At 38.9% G+C, this 19168-nt stretch overlaps 2 protein-coding genes across 3 annotated transcripts; one reads left to right on the forward strand and one right to left on the reverse strand.

Moving 5' to 3' along the window:
* Positions 1–2547: 2547 nt before the first annotated feature.
* Positions 2548–14682, reverse strand: kif20bb (kinesin family member 20Bb). 2 transcript variants are annotated; one of them, XM_058407227.1, is made up of 29 exons: positions 14498–14682; positions 14202–14310; positions 13984–14073; positions 13753–13872; positions 13492–13630; positions 13211–13395; positions 13055–13115; positions 12316–12513; positions 12015–12126; positions 11800–11871; positions 11497–11646; positions 11215–11377; positions 10727–10993; positions 9718–9854; positions 9508–9637; positions 9189–9393; positions 9023–9084; positions 8821–8940; positions 7614–8716; positions 7193–7331; positions 6981–7103; positions 6840–6888; positions 6566–6691; positions 6367–6476; positions 5563–5754; positions 5378–5452; positions 3640–3778; positions 3425–3564; positions 2548–3134 (listed from the first exon to the last, which is right to left on the reverse strand). In XM_058407227.1, exons 2-29 carry the CDS (start codon positions 14304–14306, stop codon positions 3039–3041), a joined length of 4608 nt encoding a protein of 1535 aa, XP_058263210.1. In that variant the 5' UTR covers positions 14307–14310; positions 14498–14682; the 3' UTR covers positions 2548–3038. The 2 variants fall into 2 exon arrangements, with proteins under 2 accessions (XP_058263210.1, XP_058263209.1); XM_058407226.1 differs by having other exon boundaries at positions 2549–3134; positions 5563–5757.
* A 168-nt stretch (positions 14683–14850) lies between these two features.
* Positions 14851–19157, forward strand: rpp30 (ribonuclease P/MRP 30 subunit). The gene is made up of 11 exons (XM_058405561.1): positions 14851–15096; positions 15419–15474; positions 15566–15622; positions 15731–15796; positions 15896–15964; positions 17179–17268; positions 17386–17502; positions 17589–17618; positions 17732–17769; positions 18087–18166; positions 18595–19157. The coding sequence occupies exons 1-11, from the start codon at positions 15015–15017 to the stop codon at positions 18708–18710; spliced, it is 801 nt and encodes a 266-aa protein (XP_058261544.1). The 5' UTR covers positions 14851–15014; the 3' UTR covers positions 18711–19157.
* Positions 19158–19168: the final 11 nt, after the last annotated feature.

The raw sequence follows: 19168 nt of genomic DNA on the forward strand, positions 1-19168 counted from the left end.
TTCGTAATGATGACTTTGTTACTAGCAAGAGTGCAGAAAATGATTTGGAGGACATGAAGACTAATGGAAGCTGCAGACTGTAATTATTTTTGATGTCTTGTAATTGGATCTTTATTGCATTCAAATTGACCTGATTCCCTTTGCTGTCCTGTACAGATTGGCAGCACTGACCCTTTACAAAACCTTTTCATTTCTATTTGAACTGATTTGTTCACCATAAAGACTTTGTACTTCAGACAAGGTGACAGCTTGCATGTGTGTGTGTGTGTGTGTGTGTGTGTGTGTGTGTGTGTGTGTGTGAGAGAGAGAGATGCCAGTCAGTCACACAGTGATATTTTGTGTGCAAAAACAACACACATGCCTCCTGTCTCTGTGAGATTAAATCCCAGGAGTCACTTTATTTCAATCAAATGCCACAATCAAAACTAGTCAAGTATCAAGGCTTTAAATGGGGAATATTCCTGGGGAATGTACCATGCTATACAGAGTTGGCATGTTTGCATAACAAAGCCATTCCAGTGTTTAATACCAATACCATACCAGTGTTTAAACCTCAGACCATTGCTGAACATTTTGTAACATAACATGATTCATTTTTTTAATAGATTTAGTATTAAAAACCTGTAGGATTTGAGAATTCGTAGATCAAATATAACACTGATGAAAATCCTCCAGCGTGCCCATTGGCATTGCAGATAGAACTCATTTTATATGCAGCAGCATGCAAAATGTATGTAACATTTTTTCTTTGCATGTGCTTTGAAAAAGCAATGTTGCCTTTCCAACTTATTTAGTTGAATATTTTATGTTAAATAAAATATTGACAGTACAGTAATCGTGCTAAAAGTACTTATTAAAAAAGAAAGCATTAGACTGAATAAGTGGCTGAGATGTTTGAAGTCAAGAAGCTTTCAATCACATATAGCTGACGCAGTATATCGTGAAATCAAACAACGTTTCTCCTGGACCCTGGTGCTACATAAATAACATACAACATATAACTACAGAACAGAAACAACAACAACACAGAGCTAGGGACAGAAAGCTTGTCCTAGCTACGTAAAGTGCAACGTGTGCAACCAGGTGTAAACAGTGCAAGACACATATATACTGATCAGGCATAACATTATGACCACCTGCCTAATATTATGTTGGTTCCCCTTTTGCTGCCATAACAGCCCTGACTCGTCATGCACTGTGTATTCTGACACCTTTCTATCAGAACCAGCATTACCTTCTTCAGCAATTTGAGCAACAGTAGCTGGTCTGTTGGATCTCCTCACGTGCATCAGTGAGCCTTGGCAGCCCAGGACCTTTGCTGGATTCACCACTGTTCCTTCCTTGGACCACTTTTGATAGATACTGACCACTGCAGACCGGGAACACCCCACAAGAGCTGCAGTTTTGGAGATGCCCTGATCCAGTCCTCTAGCCATCACAATCTGTCCCTTGTCAAACTCGATCAAATCCTTACGCTTGCCCATTTTTCCTGCTTCTAACACATCAACTTTGAGGACAAAATGTTCACTTGCTGCCTAATATATCCCACACACTAACAGGTGCCATGATGAGGAGATAATCAGTGTTATTTACTCATTCTCAACTTATTCACCTGCTCATAATGTTATGCCTGATAACAGCAGTGGGTGGCAGTACGATGTGTGCAAAAACAGCAGTAGCAGCAGTTGAATTAGAGCAAAAACAAAATGTAAACATTTACAGTGTAAGTGGAGTTACAGACATATGCATTGAGTCTCACACAGTTGACACAGGTCAGTTCACACAGGTAAGTGTGTGTGTGAGAGTTGATAGTTTCAGTTCTGGGTATTGAGAAGCTTGATTTGAGCTATTTCAAATCTACATTTATTCTGCATTATTAAATTACATGGAGCCCACACCATTACCTTTTTTTTAATTGAGCATGAACAAGGTGGAGCAGGAATTTCATGAAAAGAGGAAGAAACATTTTTGACAGCTGCATATCAAGGTCTAGGTGCAGATAAGAAGCTCATTTGCACCACTGGTCAAACTCACGAAATATAATGCTCTAACATAACCACATCATTCAAAAGGCATTCAGAAGTCAGAAATTATTAATTAGAAATAAAACTTAGACACCACCTAGCCAAAACATCATACTACTTGTTATTTTTCTATTTTGTGTAACTGTAGATACTTCTGATCACACTCTGACCTACAAATGACAGCACAATGACACTCATATCCCCACTCGGTAACCCACAGAAACATGACCAAAGCCACAGCACAGCTCCTGAGATGTCCCCTCACTGTCCACAGCGTTAGCTGATGAACAGCCGTGACAAAAAGATAACGCCAATCAATCCATCAGTAGGCGAGAGAGGCAGGTATGGAGCAAAGCCAAGCTGGATGTCCCCTGATTTGATAGAAAGCAGTGTGTCTCACATGAGTAAACACATTTAAAAATATATATATAATTCGCTTATACGCCAATAAAGCAAAAATTCCTGCAATGTTCCAAAATTTAGAAAGCTTTATTACACATGAAAACAAAATACCCCATTTGTGCTAATAAAGCTGTGCAAAAACATCACTTGGCTCATTCACTTGATTTTGAACTGCACTTTTTTTGGCCAGACAAGTTTTTGTAGATAGCTGTGAGCAGGTGAAAGCATCTGTAACCTGCTTAATGGCAAGGGCAGAGATCAAGGGGTGCCTCCTAAAAATCCATTAATTACTCTTCTATCATGACAAGCAAGTCTGTCCACTGACAAGAAACAAATGACCACAACACAGAACCTTAACAAAAAAATTTATTACCTTGGTCTTGGCCTGACTGTTACAGTGCAATATTACAGACCAGCCATTTTTTTAACCATTATTAAAAAAATTTATTTATATTTACACAGATCTAAAAAATCTGGTCTCTGATCTAAAAAATCCTCACATATTTTTACATAATTCTGCACAAAATATTCTATATCAGCGCTCCTACTTTGCTAAAACATTCACCACAGGTTCAGCACATGCTATTTAACAGTAATCTACCAGGAACCTGCTTATGGATAAAATGATATTTTGGCAGTTCTTGTCCTTAGTTTTCTTTTAATAATGAGATGATCGCTTTCTTTGTCATCTTGAACCGTTCCGATGATCTGTGGGAAAAGTAAAACAAATTGTAAATCACACACACACACTTCAAACCTTAGACATTACAATTTAGTGCTTTTATGCTATTCTATAAAATAAATATTAATTAAGTATGCATATAATTTGTTTTGCAAAGAAAATATAAATACCTAAGGAAATGTGTTATAAACATATATATAATATATTATGTGTTGAAATGAGACATTCCCTTGGCTCAGAATATTACACATTGCATATTACTTATTTTCATGAAAGGTGATAATAATCTTTCTGTGCATCATAAAGCTCAACTGACCGGATGTGAAGGGATGTCAAAAGGAGAGGAGATCTGTGTCTTAAACAGCTTGCGTTTTGATCTCTTGGGTTTGTTGCTGGTCTCTGAGTTGTTCTCAACTTCTGGAGATTTTAAAGCAACCTTTGCCATGATCTTTTTAGCTGTGGAGAAAGAATGTAAAGATATAAGAGACTGCTCAATACTGTCGATGGAGTCTACAAAGAACCAGTACTAACCTTTGCTCCCCAGGAGGGTCGGAGAACTTTGGATGAAGTCACCAATCTTTTGCAGGGTTCCGTCTTTCCTGTCTTTCAGACTTGCAGGAGAATCCTTTTGCTTCGATTGATTGGCCTTTTTAGCGAGCACTGTGGGGGACTTATAGGAGAAGAGGAATTGATACATGGGTCACTTGCGAATGCATTCTCAAAACTGCAAAATGCTTAAAGAGATGAGAGCCGGGACCCAATACTCATCCAGCATTCTCAATATTAACCAATTACAGACAAGCAACATCAGATCAATGCATCTCTGTTTATTACTATTACAGGATAACATTTCTCGTAGCTGCATTGACCAATATTTTATACTTTACTCTGATTTATAAAAACGTTTACATATTTAATTCAAATTTACTCAAACATTAAGTTTTCCTCAATAGTTAAGTCTCTCTGGACAAGGGCGTCTGCCAAATGCTGTAGATTTAAACATTTATATTAAAATATTTGTGATGTGTTTAGTAATGCTGGTGTTAATTTGTTTATTGTTGAACTATTTTTAATGTTAATTTTTAAAATGGTGTTTAAAAAGATCTCAAACGAGAGATAACAGCCAGGTTTGACTTTTAGCTCCAAAAAAAAAAAAAAAAGCTTCATTTCACACTCTCCATTTTTGAGGAGAAGGTATGTGATGCAGCTTTGTGGCTATTTAGCGATCTCCGGGATGACAGACACAATGGTGTTGATGCCAAAATTAATAAAGACACTTGGAGCTTTGGAACCATCTGTGCAGGCTGTACAAAAGTGAAAGAGCTGGGCAGTCTAAAGGATTAATGCGTTGCTGCATCAATCTCATTAGTTAGAGATGAAGAAAGTTCTCTGCACTTACAGGTATTACAGTTGAGTAATATAGATCACTGTTAAATGAAGTGAAACTAGACCAACAGTCTAGGTTGAGGGGGAAGGAACAAAAAATTCCACATTTTATGACACAGTTCATGAAATTAGCACACAATTCATTCTTATTATAATGATTCAGGGTGGATTTTTCCTTTACAACTAACCTCAAATGTTTCTGGTGTTGGATTACAAATTTACAGGTTACAGGTTCCAACGTAATAGTATATAAACTAAAAAGTTATGTACATTGGGTTTTACATTTTAAGGTAAAGATGATGACATTCTAAGAAGATCAAGTCTGGCAGCCCAGGTGTCTGAGACATTAACCCTTTTGTCTGTATGTACTTCCTGACCACCGGGCAGGGTCCCAGGTTAAATGTGAATGCTAATCTCAAGGCCAGGCTGTGCCTTTGTCTCTATGATAATGTGAAGGTCTGGGTGATACTGTCAGGCTGATTGGATTAGCACCTATGCATTTGAATGACACTGTTATGCTGATGAGATCAGGGCTGGGGAAATTCTGTTACCGGGCTGATCCCTGTACTGTAGTTGCAGGTTTTGTTTAGATTGTCTCCACCTCTATGTATCCTTCCCCCTGGAAAAGTATAAATTCTACAGTGCTGAAACTATAGTCAGGCTTGGATGACTACAGCGACGCACAGTACTCTCAATAAAGAGTAACTTCTGCTTGAAAGATATCCCAACGTCTCCTGGTCTCTGCTTCGACAAGGAAAAAGTTTCCAACAGTGGTCTGTACCATGCTTGTGTAAATGTAATATAATCAAGACGAACAAAATAACGGTGTTGTTTATGATGATCATGCAGCCATAGGTAGAAGCACAATTTAGCACATACATACCTCTACACGCTGTATATTAGCCCTGGAGTTTCCTCTCAGCCGCATGTTCTTCCTGTTCTCTGACTCCAAAGCATTCTAGTGAACAGAAAGAGAACATTGCAAATTAATACCAGGGTGCAAGAATAAATGACTAAATGCAGGTAAAGAAGGTTTATAAGGAAAACATATTTTCCCAATCCTAAGACCTCTGTCTCGGCACTCTTCCTCTTCCGGGCTGTGCGCTTGATTTTGATCGTGACCGGCTCGTCGTCTCCTGGCCTGCGGACGTTCAGACGGTCGGGTTTGAGAGGGGTGAAGCTGATCTCCACTTCAGGTTTGGGGAATCGCTTTTCTTTCTCGCCCATGGTGGAAAGCACTGAGGACTCGTGCACTGAAGTCTGCTGAAAATGATCATACAGGGACTTGAGGACAAACAGATCCAGAACTCAAATGTGTCAGAGTGTGTCTTAAATATTCTGTGGCTCTGATCCCAGATCAACACTCATATTCTATCAGCAGATGAAAGATTCACATAATCCTGTCAGCATGTTTAGCCTGGCAAGTTCCACAGAGAAACCTCTAGGGCTGGATTTACACTGCACTGCAGTAAAAAGAATAAAAACTGAGAACATACAATCACTGAACCCAGATGCTTTGGCATTAACAATCACACTAATTAAGATCTAACAGTGCATCAGACTGTGTCTGTTCTCTACTCTCTCTGCTGGACAGGAAGAAGCTGTAGCTGTAAAACTAAGCTGTTTTGTTTTACAAGCACATTTAAGGGCAAACAGACAGTGATTATATAAAGATTTCTGCATGTTAACCAAGACTAGACAATAAACAAAACAAAGCCATTGAATGTGCGTTCGTAAACGTTTGCTACTGTTAAAGAGGAATTTTGCTTATGCAAAGTGTTTAAAGTGAAAAGCCTCGTCAAAGCATAACAATCTCTCTTGGTGATAAATAAGTAACCTATGTATGGTGCATTTAATGCCTGTAACACCTACTGTCAAAACCCCTGAAGTTTGTTCTATTTTTCGCTCCTCTTGCTGTGAACGATCCGGTTCGGACTCAGTCACACCCTTTTTCTGATGGTTCTCCTTCAGCTTCATAAGCTCTGTGAGAAATCATTAAATGTTAGCAATCTAAAAAAAATCAGCACATTAAATGATCGATGAGAGCAAAAACATGACGCAGTCCTGTCACCTCTACTTAATGATTCAATCTCTTTGATTTTAGCTTCAAGAAGTCGCTCTTGTACCGTCCGTGACCTCTTCTCATCTGACAGGGCGAGACGCATTTCCTCAATGAGCCTTTCCTTGGCCAGGAGTTCTGCAAGCATAAATCAAATGCCACATGAAGATTTCTTTACTTCTTTTACACATTAAGTATATGACTGTGAGACTATTGAATTAGAACGTTTAAATCAACACCAGATGCGATAACCATTTCTTAATGTTTCCTTGTTTTAAAGAATTACCTTGACGGGTTTTATGGTCCTGATGTGACTCAGCTTTGTTGGCTTGGTCCTGTTAAAGATAAGGAAAAAGCAGTAAGTAAACAGTCTTAATAGAGTTTGGATGAAATCTGTAAACCAGTGAGATTGCAGAAAGCTGCTCACAGTCTTCAGATGTTCAATAATCTGCTCTTTCTTGGCAACGGCACTCAGAGCTTGATCCCTGTCTTTCTCCAAGTCACACAGCTTCTGTTGCAGCGTTCTGACTTCTTCAGACAAGGATGCAATCTTGCAGAGAAAACAATTTAATGCAAGTTTTAATAACATACAGATTTTTTTTTTACCTGATAATTTCATCTCAAGGCACACAGACAAACCTCTTTTTGCATCTGCTCAATTTTAGCATTGCTCTCAGTCAGCTGAGAAAGTAGATCAGCTATATGTTTCTCTTTCTGTTCCAGATCCAGACTTAACCTCTTCATTGTCTTCAGCCCATCATTCACCTGTTTTTTGGATCTGTCAGAAAAAAAGATACAAGAAGAAACAGTGCTTTTTAAACATTCAGTTCTAGTTTTAGTCTCCTTTTGCTGTGTTAATAAACTCCACGCTTCTGGGAGAGCTTTCCACTAGACTGGAGCGTGGCTATAAGAGCATTAATGAGGTCAAACTGTGATGTGAATAATCTGGAAACAAACAGTGCTGTGTACTAAAACTCATACAACTAGAACCTTTGGTACTAGACTGATGTACAAATTCTAGTATTCTGGCACCAAAGTGTGTGCACTGGTAAAAACTTACTCTAATAGTTCCTGAGCTTTAGTCTCTAGTTCTGTGTTCTTATAAATAAGTTTATCCTCCACTTCTTTTATCCTTTCATTTAGAGAGCTCTCCACACATCGGTGTCTCTCCTCTGCTTGGTCCAGCTTGTTCTTGGTTTGCAGGAGTCTCTGTTCCAGATCTGCACAATGAGCCTCGTTCTCAGCAAGCTTGTTCTCCAGCTCTCCAACTCTCTCAGAGCTGTGTTTAAAGGCCTGCTGTTGCTCCTCCAGGACTGCCAACTGCTGTCTTACATCATGCAGCTCTGTCTCCAGCTCAGAGTGACTTCTCTTCATCTGCTCCACAATCGTTCTCTTGGCTTCGTATCGGCTGAGCAGGTGTTGAGTCTCCTCTCTCTGAGCTCCTCGCTCTTGCTCAAACAGGGTCTGCTTCTGGCACATTTCCTCTCTTAGCTGACTGACTTCCTGCTCCAGGGCTGTGATCCTCCTGCTTTTCTCTTGGGATGTGGACATCATCGTCTCACATTCTCTACGGAGAGCTGCGATGGTCTCTTGGAAGGCACACTTATTTGTTTGTTCTTTTGAAAGTTCCTGGGCACTGAGCTTCTGACGCAAGTTCTCAGTCTCCAGCTTCAGGGATTTGATTGTCTGAGATCGCTCAGTAGCGTCTTCTTCATGCTTTTGGAGATGTGCTTGTGCTTTCTGGAGCTCCTCAGAAAGCCTGGATGCCTCCAATTTCTTAATTTTAAATTCAGTTTCCTTGGCTGTGAGTCTGACCTTCATGTCAGTGGCTTCTTGCTGGAGATCTCTGAGCTCAGTGGCAAGTGCTTGGTTCTCATTTGTTAGTTTGGTGGTTGCTGATTTTTCTGTTTCAAGTAAAGAGAAAGCAGCTTCACATGCATGTGCTTGTTTCTTGAGCTCTTCAGTGAGATCCTTCAACTTTTGATCAAGAGAATCCCGTTCACGGTTGAGCTCAGCCAACAAGTCATTTTTCTCCTTTAAGGTTTCTGCAAGCTGATGAATTTCCTGCTGTTTTGTCTTCTCGTCGCCATCATCATTGAGCCTACACTTGCAGTTATTTCGATAGTCTAAGATTTCCTCTTTAATGGTCTCGATATAGGCCCTCTGTAGAGAATCACAGTAATATAATCAGTGCAGGATTACTTCTTTCACAATATTTATGCCAATTTTAAAAGCCCTGGATTTATAAGCACTGTGTTGCGACTTACATCTTCATTAGCTGCTTCAACGTTTTGATCCAAAGCAGTCTGAAGCTTGGCGATCATCTCATCTTTTTCTTGGCAGATTTCCATAAGTTGTTGATTTCCCAGTTTTTGACTTTCAAAATTCTATTGGACCAAAAAAAAAAAATCTTTTAATACCTCTATATAGTCTAACTGTAAAAACTGCTAACTGTGTAAATAAACCAACCTTCTGAGCCTCCAGTAGCTGGTCACTGGAATTTTGTAAACAAACCTGTACTTCTTCCATTTCTGTAAATGAAAAAAAAAGAAATTAGAGACACAGTTAGCAGTGAAAAAAGTACCAATCTTCACCATGATAAATAAAATGAGACTATGTGAATGAATAAACTCACCCTTAGTTTTAATATCCAGGAGCTGACGGTTTTTAAGAAGCTCTTCTGCCATCTCATCCAGTTGTGTCCTCAGCTTGCTGACAGCTCCAGGAGAATGACCCTTACTCTCCAGGCACGACTGTGCTGCCTCAGCATCTCTCTTTATCTTAGCCAGGTCATTCTGCATCTCTTCAATCATCCCATCCAAGAGCACCATTCTAGTCTCCTGAACAGCAGAAGAGCCTACTTAATACTGTCTTGTAGCATGCTTACATATGAAATTATGCAAAATGGAATAGGTGCTCTTGAAAAACACTCAGGATAGAAAAGCAAGTTATACCTTAGTTTCATCCTCAGTGGAATTCACCGTTGTTGTCTCAGTGCCATTTTGGTTGACTAAATTCTTAAGTATTTCCAATCTCCTCTCAGCTCTTTCTTCAGCTATTTCTTTTTCTCTCTCTAGACGTTCACTAGAAAGACAAAAATAAATAAAATAAAAAATAAACTCATTAAGCCTTGAATCAAGTTAATAAAAACACCACAGCCTTACTTGTAATCCTTTTCCATATTGGAAAACAGCTCCATAAACTCTGTGGTAACTTCTTCTCGGATTCGTGATTCCATGGTCAGCTTATCAGATTGTTCCTTAGAGAGCTCTTCTTTAAGCTCTTTAATTTTCTGCTGTAGCTGAAATGAACACAAAAATGAAGATTGTATATCAGTAAGGCACAAGGTACAGCTCAGCCATTAAGCAGTCATCAAACTGGTGGCTAATACATTCAGCCTGGTGAAAAAGCCTGTTCACTTGCACTAAAGACGACACAGGATGCCAAAAAAGAAAAAAGGTGATTGGCTACTTGCAGAGATTAATTTAACTTCCTTCTATTCCAAATTCACATCACAGAGAATTTATCTAGACTTGAACCCTGCAAATTTGCCCATCATGGAAACCTGCACCAATCATATGGCATCAGGTTTAATTGGAAAACTCAAGAGAGGACATGGTTGTAGTTTTGCATACTGTAGAAAACACTAAACTAGGATACACTCATACCAAGGCTGGCCATAAACACCAACATGCCTTTGCACCACCCTACTGAATAAATTCACAAATCGAGGGGGGTCACTAGTTTAAACTTCTGTGCTAGCATGGCGAAGTAAAATTTATAGTAATGTTTTTAAACTGTTTGAACTATTACTGAACCCTTCATTTGCACAAAAATGACCTGATATATTCTCAGACGATGTTATTCAATACACTGGCTAGTCTGGAAAAGTCTGAATAATTTAGTATTTTTACTAAAGCATCACCTCTAAACACATGGTGGAATCTGCACACTGTTAAACCTGAACACTAATCCAAAGGGGGTCAGCTTTTTAAACCAACAGGCAAGCAGAGGTGCCTCCTTGACCTGACTAGCTGGATGTTGGTGGTCCACATGATTTCTTTTTCTCCTGTTTACAGAGCAACAGGGGCTGGCAGAACATGAGGCGATCTGCTCTGAATGCATGCTGCCTTATAAATGAAGATAGTTCAGATGATATAAGAGACACTTTACCTCACCAAACTCTTCATCTTCTGCAGTTTCTAGCACTGTATTGTCCACCATGCTCTCCTCACCACCCTCCTCTTCCTCCTCCTCATCAACCTCCATTTCTTCGTCATCCTCATCCTCTTGAACGTCCTCCAAGCTTGTCTCCCACCCAAGTAAGGTGCTTCTCCTGCTCCATTCTCTCCTGTCCACGCTGTTGATCATCATGGAGACTTCTCGGGCAGATTTCTTAGGCACAACACTTATGACTGGTCTGGGATTCAGGACCATAACCTACGAGGGAGGTGGACAAATTGAAGTATGCTGTTCTTTAAAGCATTCTGATTGCAGTAGAATGAAAGTGAACTTGAACTTGATATAGCTGTCTCATTGTAGGTGGGAGAAAGCTTCAACTTTTGGCCAAAAAAGGAATAAAAGTCACCATATAGTCCGAATGTTTCTAATTACTGGCTGTATTTACAAAAATATTCCATAGCTAATGAACACTGACTGACCTTCTGAGCCACTGCTGAGAATTTGAGAACGTTCAGCGTTTCGTCATACATGGAAGCACACTGGTTGATGTTGACTATCATGCAGGTTTTTCCACGGCCACAGAAGAAGCCCTGCAGGTAATGAGTGAGTTTGCTTTCTCTGAAGGGGATATGCTGCTGAAATCTACCAGAAACAAAAAACAGATTTTTCATAATGCAGTTCACATTCTTCAACACTGACACGATTGAGTATCCGTCTTTCTTTATCATTTATAATATGGATTTAAGAATTGTGAGACTCACTTTGACTGTGTCTGACTCAGTCTCAAGGCATTTATGCATTTTCCTAAAGTTAACAGCGATGTGTTAATATTCCCGGCTTCTTTTAAGCGCTCTCCTCTGTTCTGGGTTTTCGCACAACGCTCTGATCCGGCCAGATCACACAGAGACAGCCTGGATGAAATAGAATCCACGAATATGACAAAATTACCAAAGATTAAGATGCAGTTGTATGTTTTATATGGATTAAGAAACATTACAAATGACCATATAACAATTTATATTTATTTAATAATTGACTGAAGTACAAATAAAGAGAATTCTCACTCGCTTATTGTCTGGACTCGAGGAACACCAATGTCTTCAATTCTCAGGATTCGAATGGAGAAAATACTATGGCTGAAAAGAGCACAGGTTTGAGTCATACAATAGAGTGCTATAAAAAAGCAATGATTGCAAAGTGCGCACTGAAGCTGAAAATGTCAGTGTAAAAGGAGAAGAAGGAAACAACAACAACAACAACAACAACAACATCACAATACCTTCTGCTCGAAACGCTGTTGAGCTTTGTAGAAGAGAAGCTCTGGTTTTTCCGTCCGATCTTTAGAACTCTGTAGGCTTCATCTGCACTGTTTACCTGGATCCATGTCAGATCTGGGAAAATTATTTAAAATGATATTTAATATAATGTGCATGTGTCTGCATTTTATTGCACATTTTAGTGTGGCTATTTTCACAATCTCCTCTTCATCCAGCTGGTAAGCAAATGAATTACACAAGAGAACTATGTTTTACAGATCAATATAAAAAAAAAACCACAAGCAGCCTATTGCAGCTCATTACCTTTGACAAACGTATTGCCTTTGACATCTTGACACAGTCGGAGCACGCTCCTTCTGTGGGACGTATTTGAGCCGAACTCGAGCAGGTCGTGGAGGTTTTCATTGTAGATCTCACAGAAGGAGACCCACACAGAGAACTTCACATGGGAATCTTCATCCAAACAAAGACTGTCTTCATCTAACTCGCCGTAGCTCGAACCTGAAGGAGGAAAGGTTGAAAACGGTCCAAAACAATTGTGTGAAATAAACATCACACATTGTGCTTCAAATCTTCCACTTCTAAAATCTGCTCTAACAAAAATTTTGTTAGTTCTTTTTCTTTTTAATTTTACCTTTAAATTATACATATACATATATAGACATATTTATAAATGCATACATTATATACATATACACACATATTCTTCCCCAAGCAACTTTAATTCTTATGTATAGATCACTTTCTGTCTCTAGAAAGGTTGGTATTTCCCCAAGCATAAAGTGGCACATCTGGAAAGTCCCTTTGTTGCCCAAAACTACAGGAAAATCCAGGGATTTACACACAACAGACAGGAAGTGGTTGATGATTCAAAATCAGACAACGCATATTTAAAACAAGCAAATCTTACCACACTCACATATACACTCATATCAATACACTAATAATTTACTCATGCAGGCGTAATTTTGCAAACATCTCATTGGAACACCCAACAGAACAAACGAACATATAAACATATCTAGAAGTGTTTAATACTTGCCCTCAAGTAAGGTGCTGCAACCCGAATTTGACAGGCTGGAGCTGCTTTTTTGCAAATCGTTCTAGAGAAGAAAGAGATTTTTTTAAGTTGATTATACCAATATTACATTGATTACAACATATGCAAAAAAGTAATGCTTTCTATATTATACAGAACCTCTTTAAATCTTCTTAGGAGATTTTTCTTAATCTTGGCCTCCTCCTCCTGCTGGTCTTTAGTCAGTCTTGTGAAGTCGACACAGCGGTGGGGCTTAATGTTATTCTGTGTATAGACTCGTCCCACAATGCTGTTAAAGATCACGTTTAGTGACCTGGGCACAATTCCTCCATCGCTTTCAGGGCCTTAAAAAAAAAAAGAGTTGAATACATATCATGTATCTTTACTGCAGAAGACTTGTGTAATGACCTTAAGCAAATAGCCCTGCAAAACAAGCTCACCTAAAAACGTGAACGTTTTCCCGGCATTGGTTACACCGTAAGTGAAGACTAAAGAATTTTCTCCTCCAAGGACATCCTTCACAAGGGCTTTTGTTGTCCCGTCAAAAATCTGCCTTTGTGTTGTTTCTGGGCCGTACACCTGGCAAATGAATTCAGTATGAACAGAACATGACAAAAGTTATTAAATGATGAAATGGATTTTCAGCGAGGATCGACAATTTAATAAAAATTGTACGCAACAATAAGATTTGCAGTTCGCACCTTTGAAAACTGGAATCGCTGTGCAAGTTGGGGTCCTAGCCTTTCACTTTGTCTAGATGTCAGTGATAATCTATGAGCTTTTAAAACCACGGTGTTGGGGGACTCGACTGAAATGCATTCCTGTGAAGTGGGAAAAACAAAACATTTCTATGACATCTGTCACCGATGCCGCATTCGTCCGTCCGAATAATCCGCAACAATAAATCTTTCGGTCTTGAAAGCTTCACACACCTGTGATTCACCAAATTCACTCTCCGTGGAGGTCAAAGGACGTATCCGCAAGTAGACCTGCAAATGTTCCTTCTCCACCAATACCGGTTCCTGCAGGGAGAGTCAGATGAGGTTGATTTGTAGAATTTATTGCTTAGCCATGTGAGACAAAACAAAACAAGGCAATACATTAACCAAGAGGCTGGTCTGGGTGATAAAGGATTATGATGCAGTGTTACCTGAGCTGCAGGGATTTTGGAGAATTCCGCAGAAAGGTCTTTTCTCAGATCTTCCACAATTACAGAGCCCACTCTCTCGGGTTTGTAATTCAAGCAGGACTCCATGATTCTGAGAAATAAACAAGCTGTGATGTCAAACATAGATTACGTGAGCTCATGTAAATAAAGAGGTTATTACTACCATAATAACAACTAGTATTATCGTTATAACAACAACAATGGCCGATGTTTGTAAGCAGAATTTCCTGTCAGTTAGCGCTAACGGAAGCTTTAGCTATATACATTAGCAACAATACCTTCTCTTAAACTACGTTGAGAACATCCAGTTATTCCTGTGCGATCTATATTCGACTTAAACCTTATTTTCTTTCCACCTTATTGATTCCTTCTTCTTTATTACAATGTCCAAGCTATTTAACCGTTATTACTTAACATAACAGAAAAAACATGCCATTCACATCGTCCGCGGTCTTCTGTTTGAATTCCGCCAATCAGCTCGTGCCTTTTTAGCCGAAAAGGCTCTTGGGAGCGGAATAGTCGCGTTGTAGTTTATAGTAGCTTCTCCTTCATGACGTCTTAACGGAACATCGCCCACATATGAACTACATTTCCCAAGAGCACCTGTCGTTAACGTTAAAGCACGTTTTCATATGGCGCCCATGCCCGTGCTCGCAAGATGTCGATTGGCGTTGCAGTGTGATAAGAACACATCACATAGCTTTAAAGGACAGAAAACATTTAATTTAATTTTATTTTTTATAAAAAAATATATTCACACACTAGTATTGAACTGGCCAAACTTACAACATCGAAATGTCTGTATTTATGGATTTAAACATAATCGCTATCAGCGACAAGAAAAAGCTGCAAAACATTATAGAGACAGCTGCTCACCGTAAGTTTGCTCTTAATTAGGTTGATAGCTGTGCTAGCAAAGTTCTAAAGCATCCGTTGGTATAGAAACCTTATTTTGGACAGGTTTTCATTGTGGTTGTAAAGTAATGTAACTTTAGTCTAGGCGCCTGAGCATGTATGTATGATAGATAGATAGACAGACAGACAGACAGACAATTTATTCACCCATGAGGGAAATTCTTGTGTTACAGCAGCTTAGACAAGATACAACACACACACACAAATATAAAATGTACAATTATATACAAATATATATACATGATGTTGACATTTGATCACATTTTAACTATATTGGTTTTCAGTTGGTTACTCCACAGTTGCTATAAATTATGTACTGGAACCACAGCAAAAGAAACAGGTATTATAGTTTTTCCTTCCCACTGAGTGAATAATTGTAATAATAATTGTGTTCATTTACTCATGCACTTTTATTTTGATATCTGTTGCAGCAAATTCCTAAGCCACTGTCTGTTTCAGAATTGTGTGAAAAACTCCCCATAGTCCAGGTGATTTCTGTTATAATACGTTATGTGGGTATTTATATTAATAAGTAGGGCGACTCTTCTGATTCCTGATTTTTGTCAACCCCCCAACACACACACACACACACACAGGGTAAAGCGAGACCAATTAAAGTGCTGAACCGGTTGACGGTGGTGGCCACAGATGCCTCTCATTTTGTAAGTTCATAAGGAAGGTCAATCATGATATAAACTCCAAAAATAATGTCAATAGTAACGATTCCTAAGCTGATGATGTTTTGTGATTTTTCACTTTAGAGGCCATCCAACGAATACAAGAACTTCGACATTTTGGCTGTGTTTCCCAAAACAGAGAAACTCTTCCATGTAAGTTTTTCAGGTTCTTTACTGTTTATATGTGCTTGATGTGCTAAAGATCCCATTCCTTGTTTGTTATAATATCCTCCACTTTTCTAGGAAGGCTTTCTACTAGATTTTGGGGCTTAGCTGGCATTCCTGTTCATCCCAAAAGTGTTCAGTGAGGTTGGGGTCAGGGCTCTGTGCAGGACACTTGAGTTATTCCATACCAACAAACTACTTCTTGATTTCTTTGTACAAAAGAGCCTTGTCATGTTGAAACATGCTTAGGGCCTTTAGTTCCAATAAAGAGAAATTTTAATGCTATGCAAAAATGCTATGCTAGCATACAGAGACATTCTATACAATTCTGGTCTTTTCATCTTGTGCACTTGTTTTGGTCAGACCCACATATGGGTGTGATGGTTAGTTGTCTATACCTCTTGAATGTGCATAGAGGCAGATGGCAATGTACAGTGATATTCCTACTTAACACTGAGAATCCAAACTGGGAGAATCCATTTCCTCAGCCTACAACAAGCACTTTTCTGTGTTTTTGTATTCTGGTCATGTGAAGAAGAAGAAGAAGCCACCTTTATTACAGCACAGAGAAATTATTTCTTTGTATATCCCAGCTTGTTATAGTAGGTTAGGGTCAGGGCATGGGGTTAGCCAAGACATGGCACCACAGAGAGAGTTAAGGACTCAATTGTGGCAACTTGAACATGGCTTGAGCCCTGACCTTTTGAGCAGCATCCCAGAGCCTTAACCACTAAGCCACCACCACTTCCTTTGTTCCGCGGTTGTACAAAGTTTGGTATTTTTTACTGATCATTTTTGGCTGTATAAGAACTTTCAGAATAGTATCATGTTTTATTTTTTGGTTATAGGAATTGGACCCAGAATACAGGAGTTATGGAGAGTAACTGCACAGTATGTTCTACACTGTTCTGTCCAAAAAGCTCTTAGTTTCTTCATACCACACTTGACAGCTTGCTTGAGGGCTGTTCTGTACGCTGTATAGAGAATCAAGTGCAGCTATGTTGGTTGCTCTGATGTTTCTGTTAACATGGTCTAAAACTGTTTCCTGTCTTCTGGGGACATTGGCATGCTGGTATAATTTTGCTAACATTAGTATGTAAATAAATCTTGACTCTAATGGTTCTCTAAATGTTTTCTTTACATGTTAGATATTTTTTGTGGAATAAAGTAGCATAACTGTGTATATATCTCTTGTGTAACAGGCTGCCTGCATGACATATGATGTGGACATCATCTCCATAGCAGCGACTGAAAAACAGCCTTTCCATTGTAAAAGGTCACCAATAAATGGGGTTAGTTAAAATAGCTCTGCCACTTACTGTTGTTTAGTTGTGCTGTTACACTGCTTTATTAGGAGGCTCATAATTGCCTAATTGTTCTTAAGTCACTCTGAATGTTAACTCTTCTAGGCAATAGAAAGGGGAGTGTTTTTTGAGTTAAGCTACACGGCAGCCATCAGAGACTCCACCATGAAGAAATACACAATCGCAAATGCCATCAACCTAGTGGATGTGTGCAAGGGAAAGGTGAGATACATGGAAGACTAAGACACAGCTGTGATCTTTATAAAGAGTTCAGTGTTGAAGTAACTTTGGCATTTTCACCTTCTCAGAATGTCATTATGGCGAGTGGAGCAGAGACAGTAAGAAAATGACTTCTCTCCTAAAATGTTGCTATACATTTCTGTATAAAACTGACCAAGCACATAGTCATTTTTAATTCTCAGAAACTCTCCATCTTGATTTTGTGATTTAGCCCCTTGAGTTGCGTGGCCCTTATGACATCACGAACCTGTATCCTTTACAGCTATTAGAGTTGTGTAGTATTTGATGTCCTGTATGTATTTGGGAGTCACTCCAGGATTTTGTGGAGTTTTTCTTGTGATTTTTTTAATGTTGTGGCCAAAACTGCAATGCAGTGTTGTAGAGAGGTTTGAATTGGTGAAATTGCAAGCACATGGTTCCTCTATTAAACTACTACTAGTTAAATCACAAATGTATTTATTGCTTTCTGTAATAGCAGTACTCATGTTTGTCGATTTTGCGTTACTTTCTGCCATTGCAAAGTCCTAGATGGACTGATTTGACTTGGTCCTTGATTCAGAATGTAGTGGGCTAGTGTTCGGCCTCTCTGAAGGGGACGCTAAAGCTGCAGTCTCTACAAACTGCCGATCTGCCGTACTGCATGGAGGTAAAAAAGACCCTTCATCCTCTGAGTTCCCTTCCTTAAGTAATAAAGCATGACTGGTGTGCTGTTTGTAGTTAAAAAAAAATCAAAGCAGGGGTTGTGTGATTTGGCTCAATGCAAAGCCTATGTCAGTTACCCTCTCAACATTATTATTATTTTCCTATAAAAGCACCTCCTTAAGTGTTTTATTCCTTATGAACATCTGACAGTAGATTCAAGAGCTCAACAATGCTGTGGTATAACGTTAAAATACCCAGAATATTTCATATTGCTTTTTATATTGCTGGTAAATGATTCATCTGTACTTCTTAAAGATGATGTGTCTGGTCATGTTTCATTTGTATTGTCAAATCACTGCGTATTATGTGAAAGTATTACATGCTGTTCAGCAAAATGTTCTTAAATATTTTGGTTGCTTTTCCATTACACAGAGACCCGCATGACAGCGTTGGGTATCATTCATATGAAGAAGAAGAGCCAGCCACCCAGTGAGCAGCCAGAGGAAGAAACTCCAGCCTTAAAGAAGGCCAAAACTGAAAGCCTTTAGTTCAGATTTCAAGTTGGATCATAATAGCAGTTCGTTTTTTGTTTAGTCTGCCGAATGATTTACAGGATTCATTCAGGCACTGGCTTTCAGTTTTCAGTGTCAGGATGATTTTTTTTTTTTTTTTTTTTTTTGCCTGAACTGCTGACTTTAGATTGAGTCAGATTTGTTATCATGTCTTATCCACTTATGTGCTTTATGTTTGTGTGATACTGATAGACACAACAATGTGAACAAATTCTTTTAGATCATTATTATCATAATATTATTATAGTATTTGTCTAATCGTTGCAGAAGTTCGCAGTGAGTCGACTTTGCTATTGTGTGGATCACTATCTGTTTATGTACAGCTTATCTGAATTGGCTAGAAAATGAAAAAATGGGACTGATACGGTTTTTGTTTACACTCTGTATTTTTGGTCAGTTTTAATAAATGCCATGAAACTCCTACTGCTGTCTCT

Source organism: Hemibagrus wyckioides, linkage group LG13, assembly GCF_019097595.1.
Source record: "Hemibagrus wyckioides isolate EC202008001 linkage group LG13, SWU_Hwy_1.0, whole genome shotgun sequence".
NCBI classification, from domain to species: domain Eukaryota; kingdom Metazoa; phylum Chordata; class Actinopteri; order Siluriformes; family Bagridae; genus Hemibagrus; species Hemibagrus wyckioides.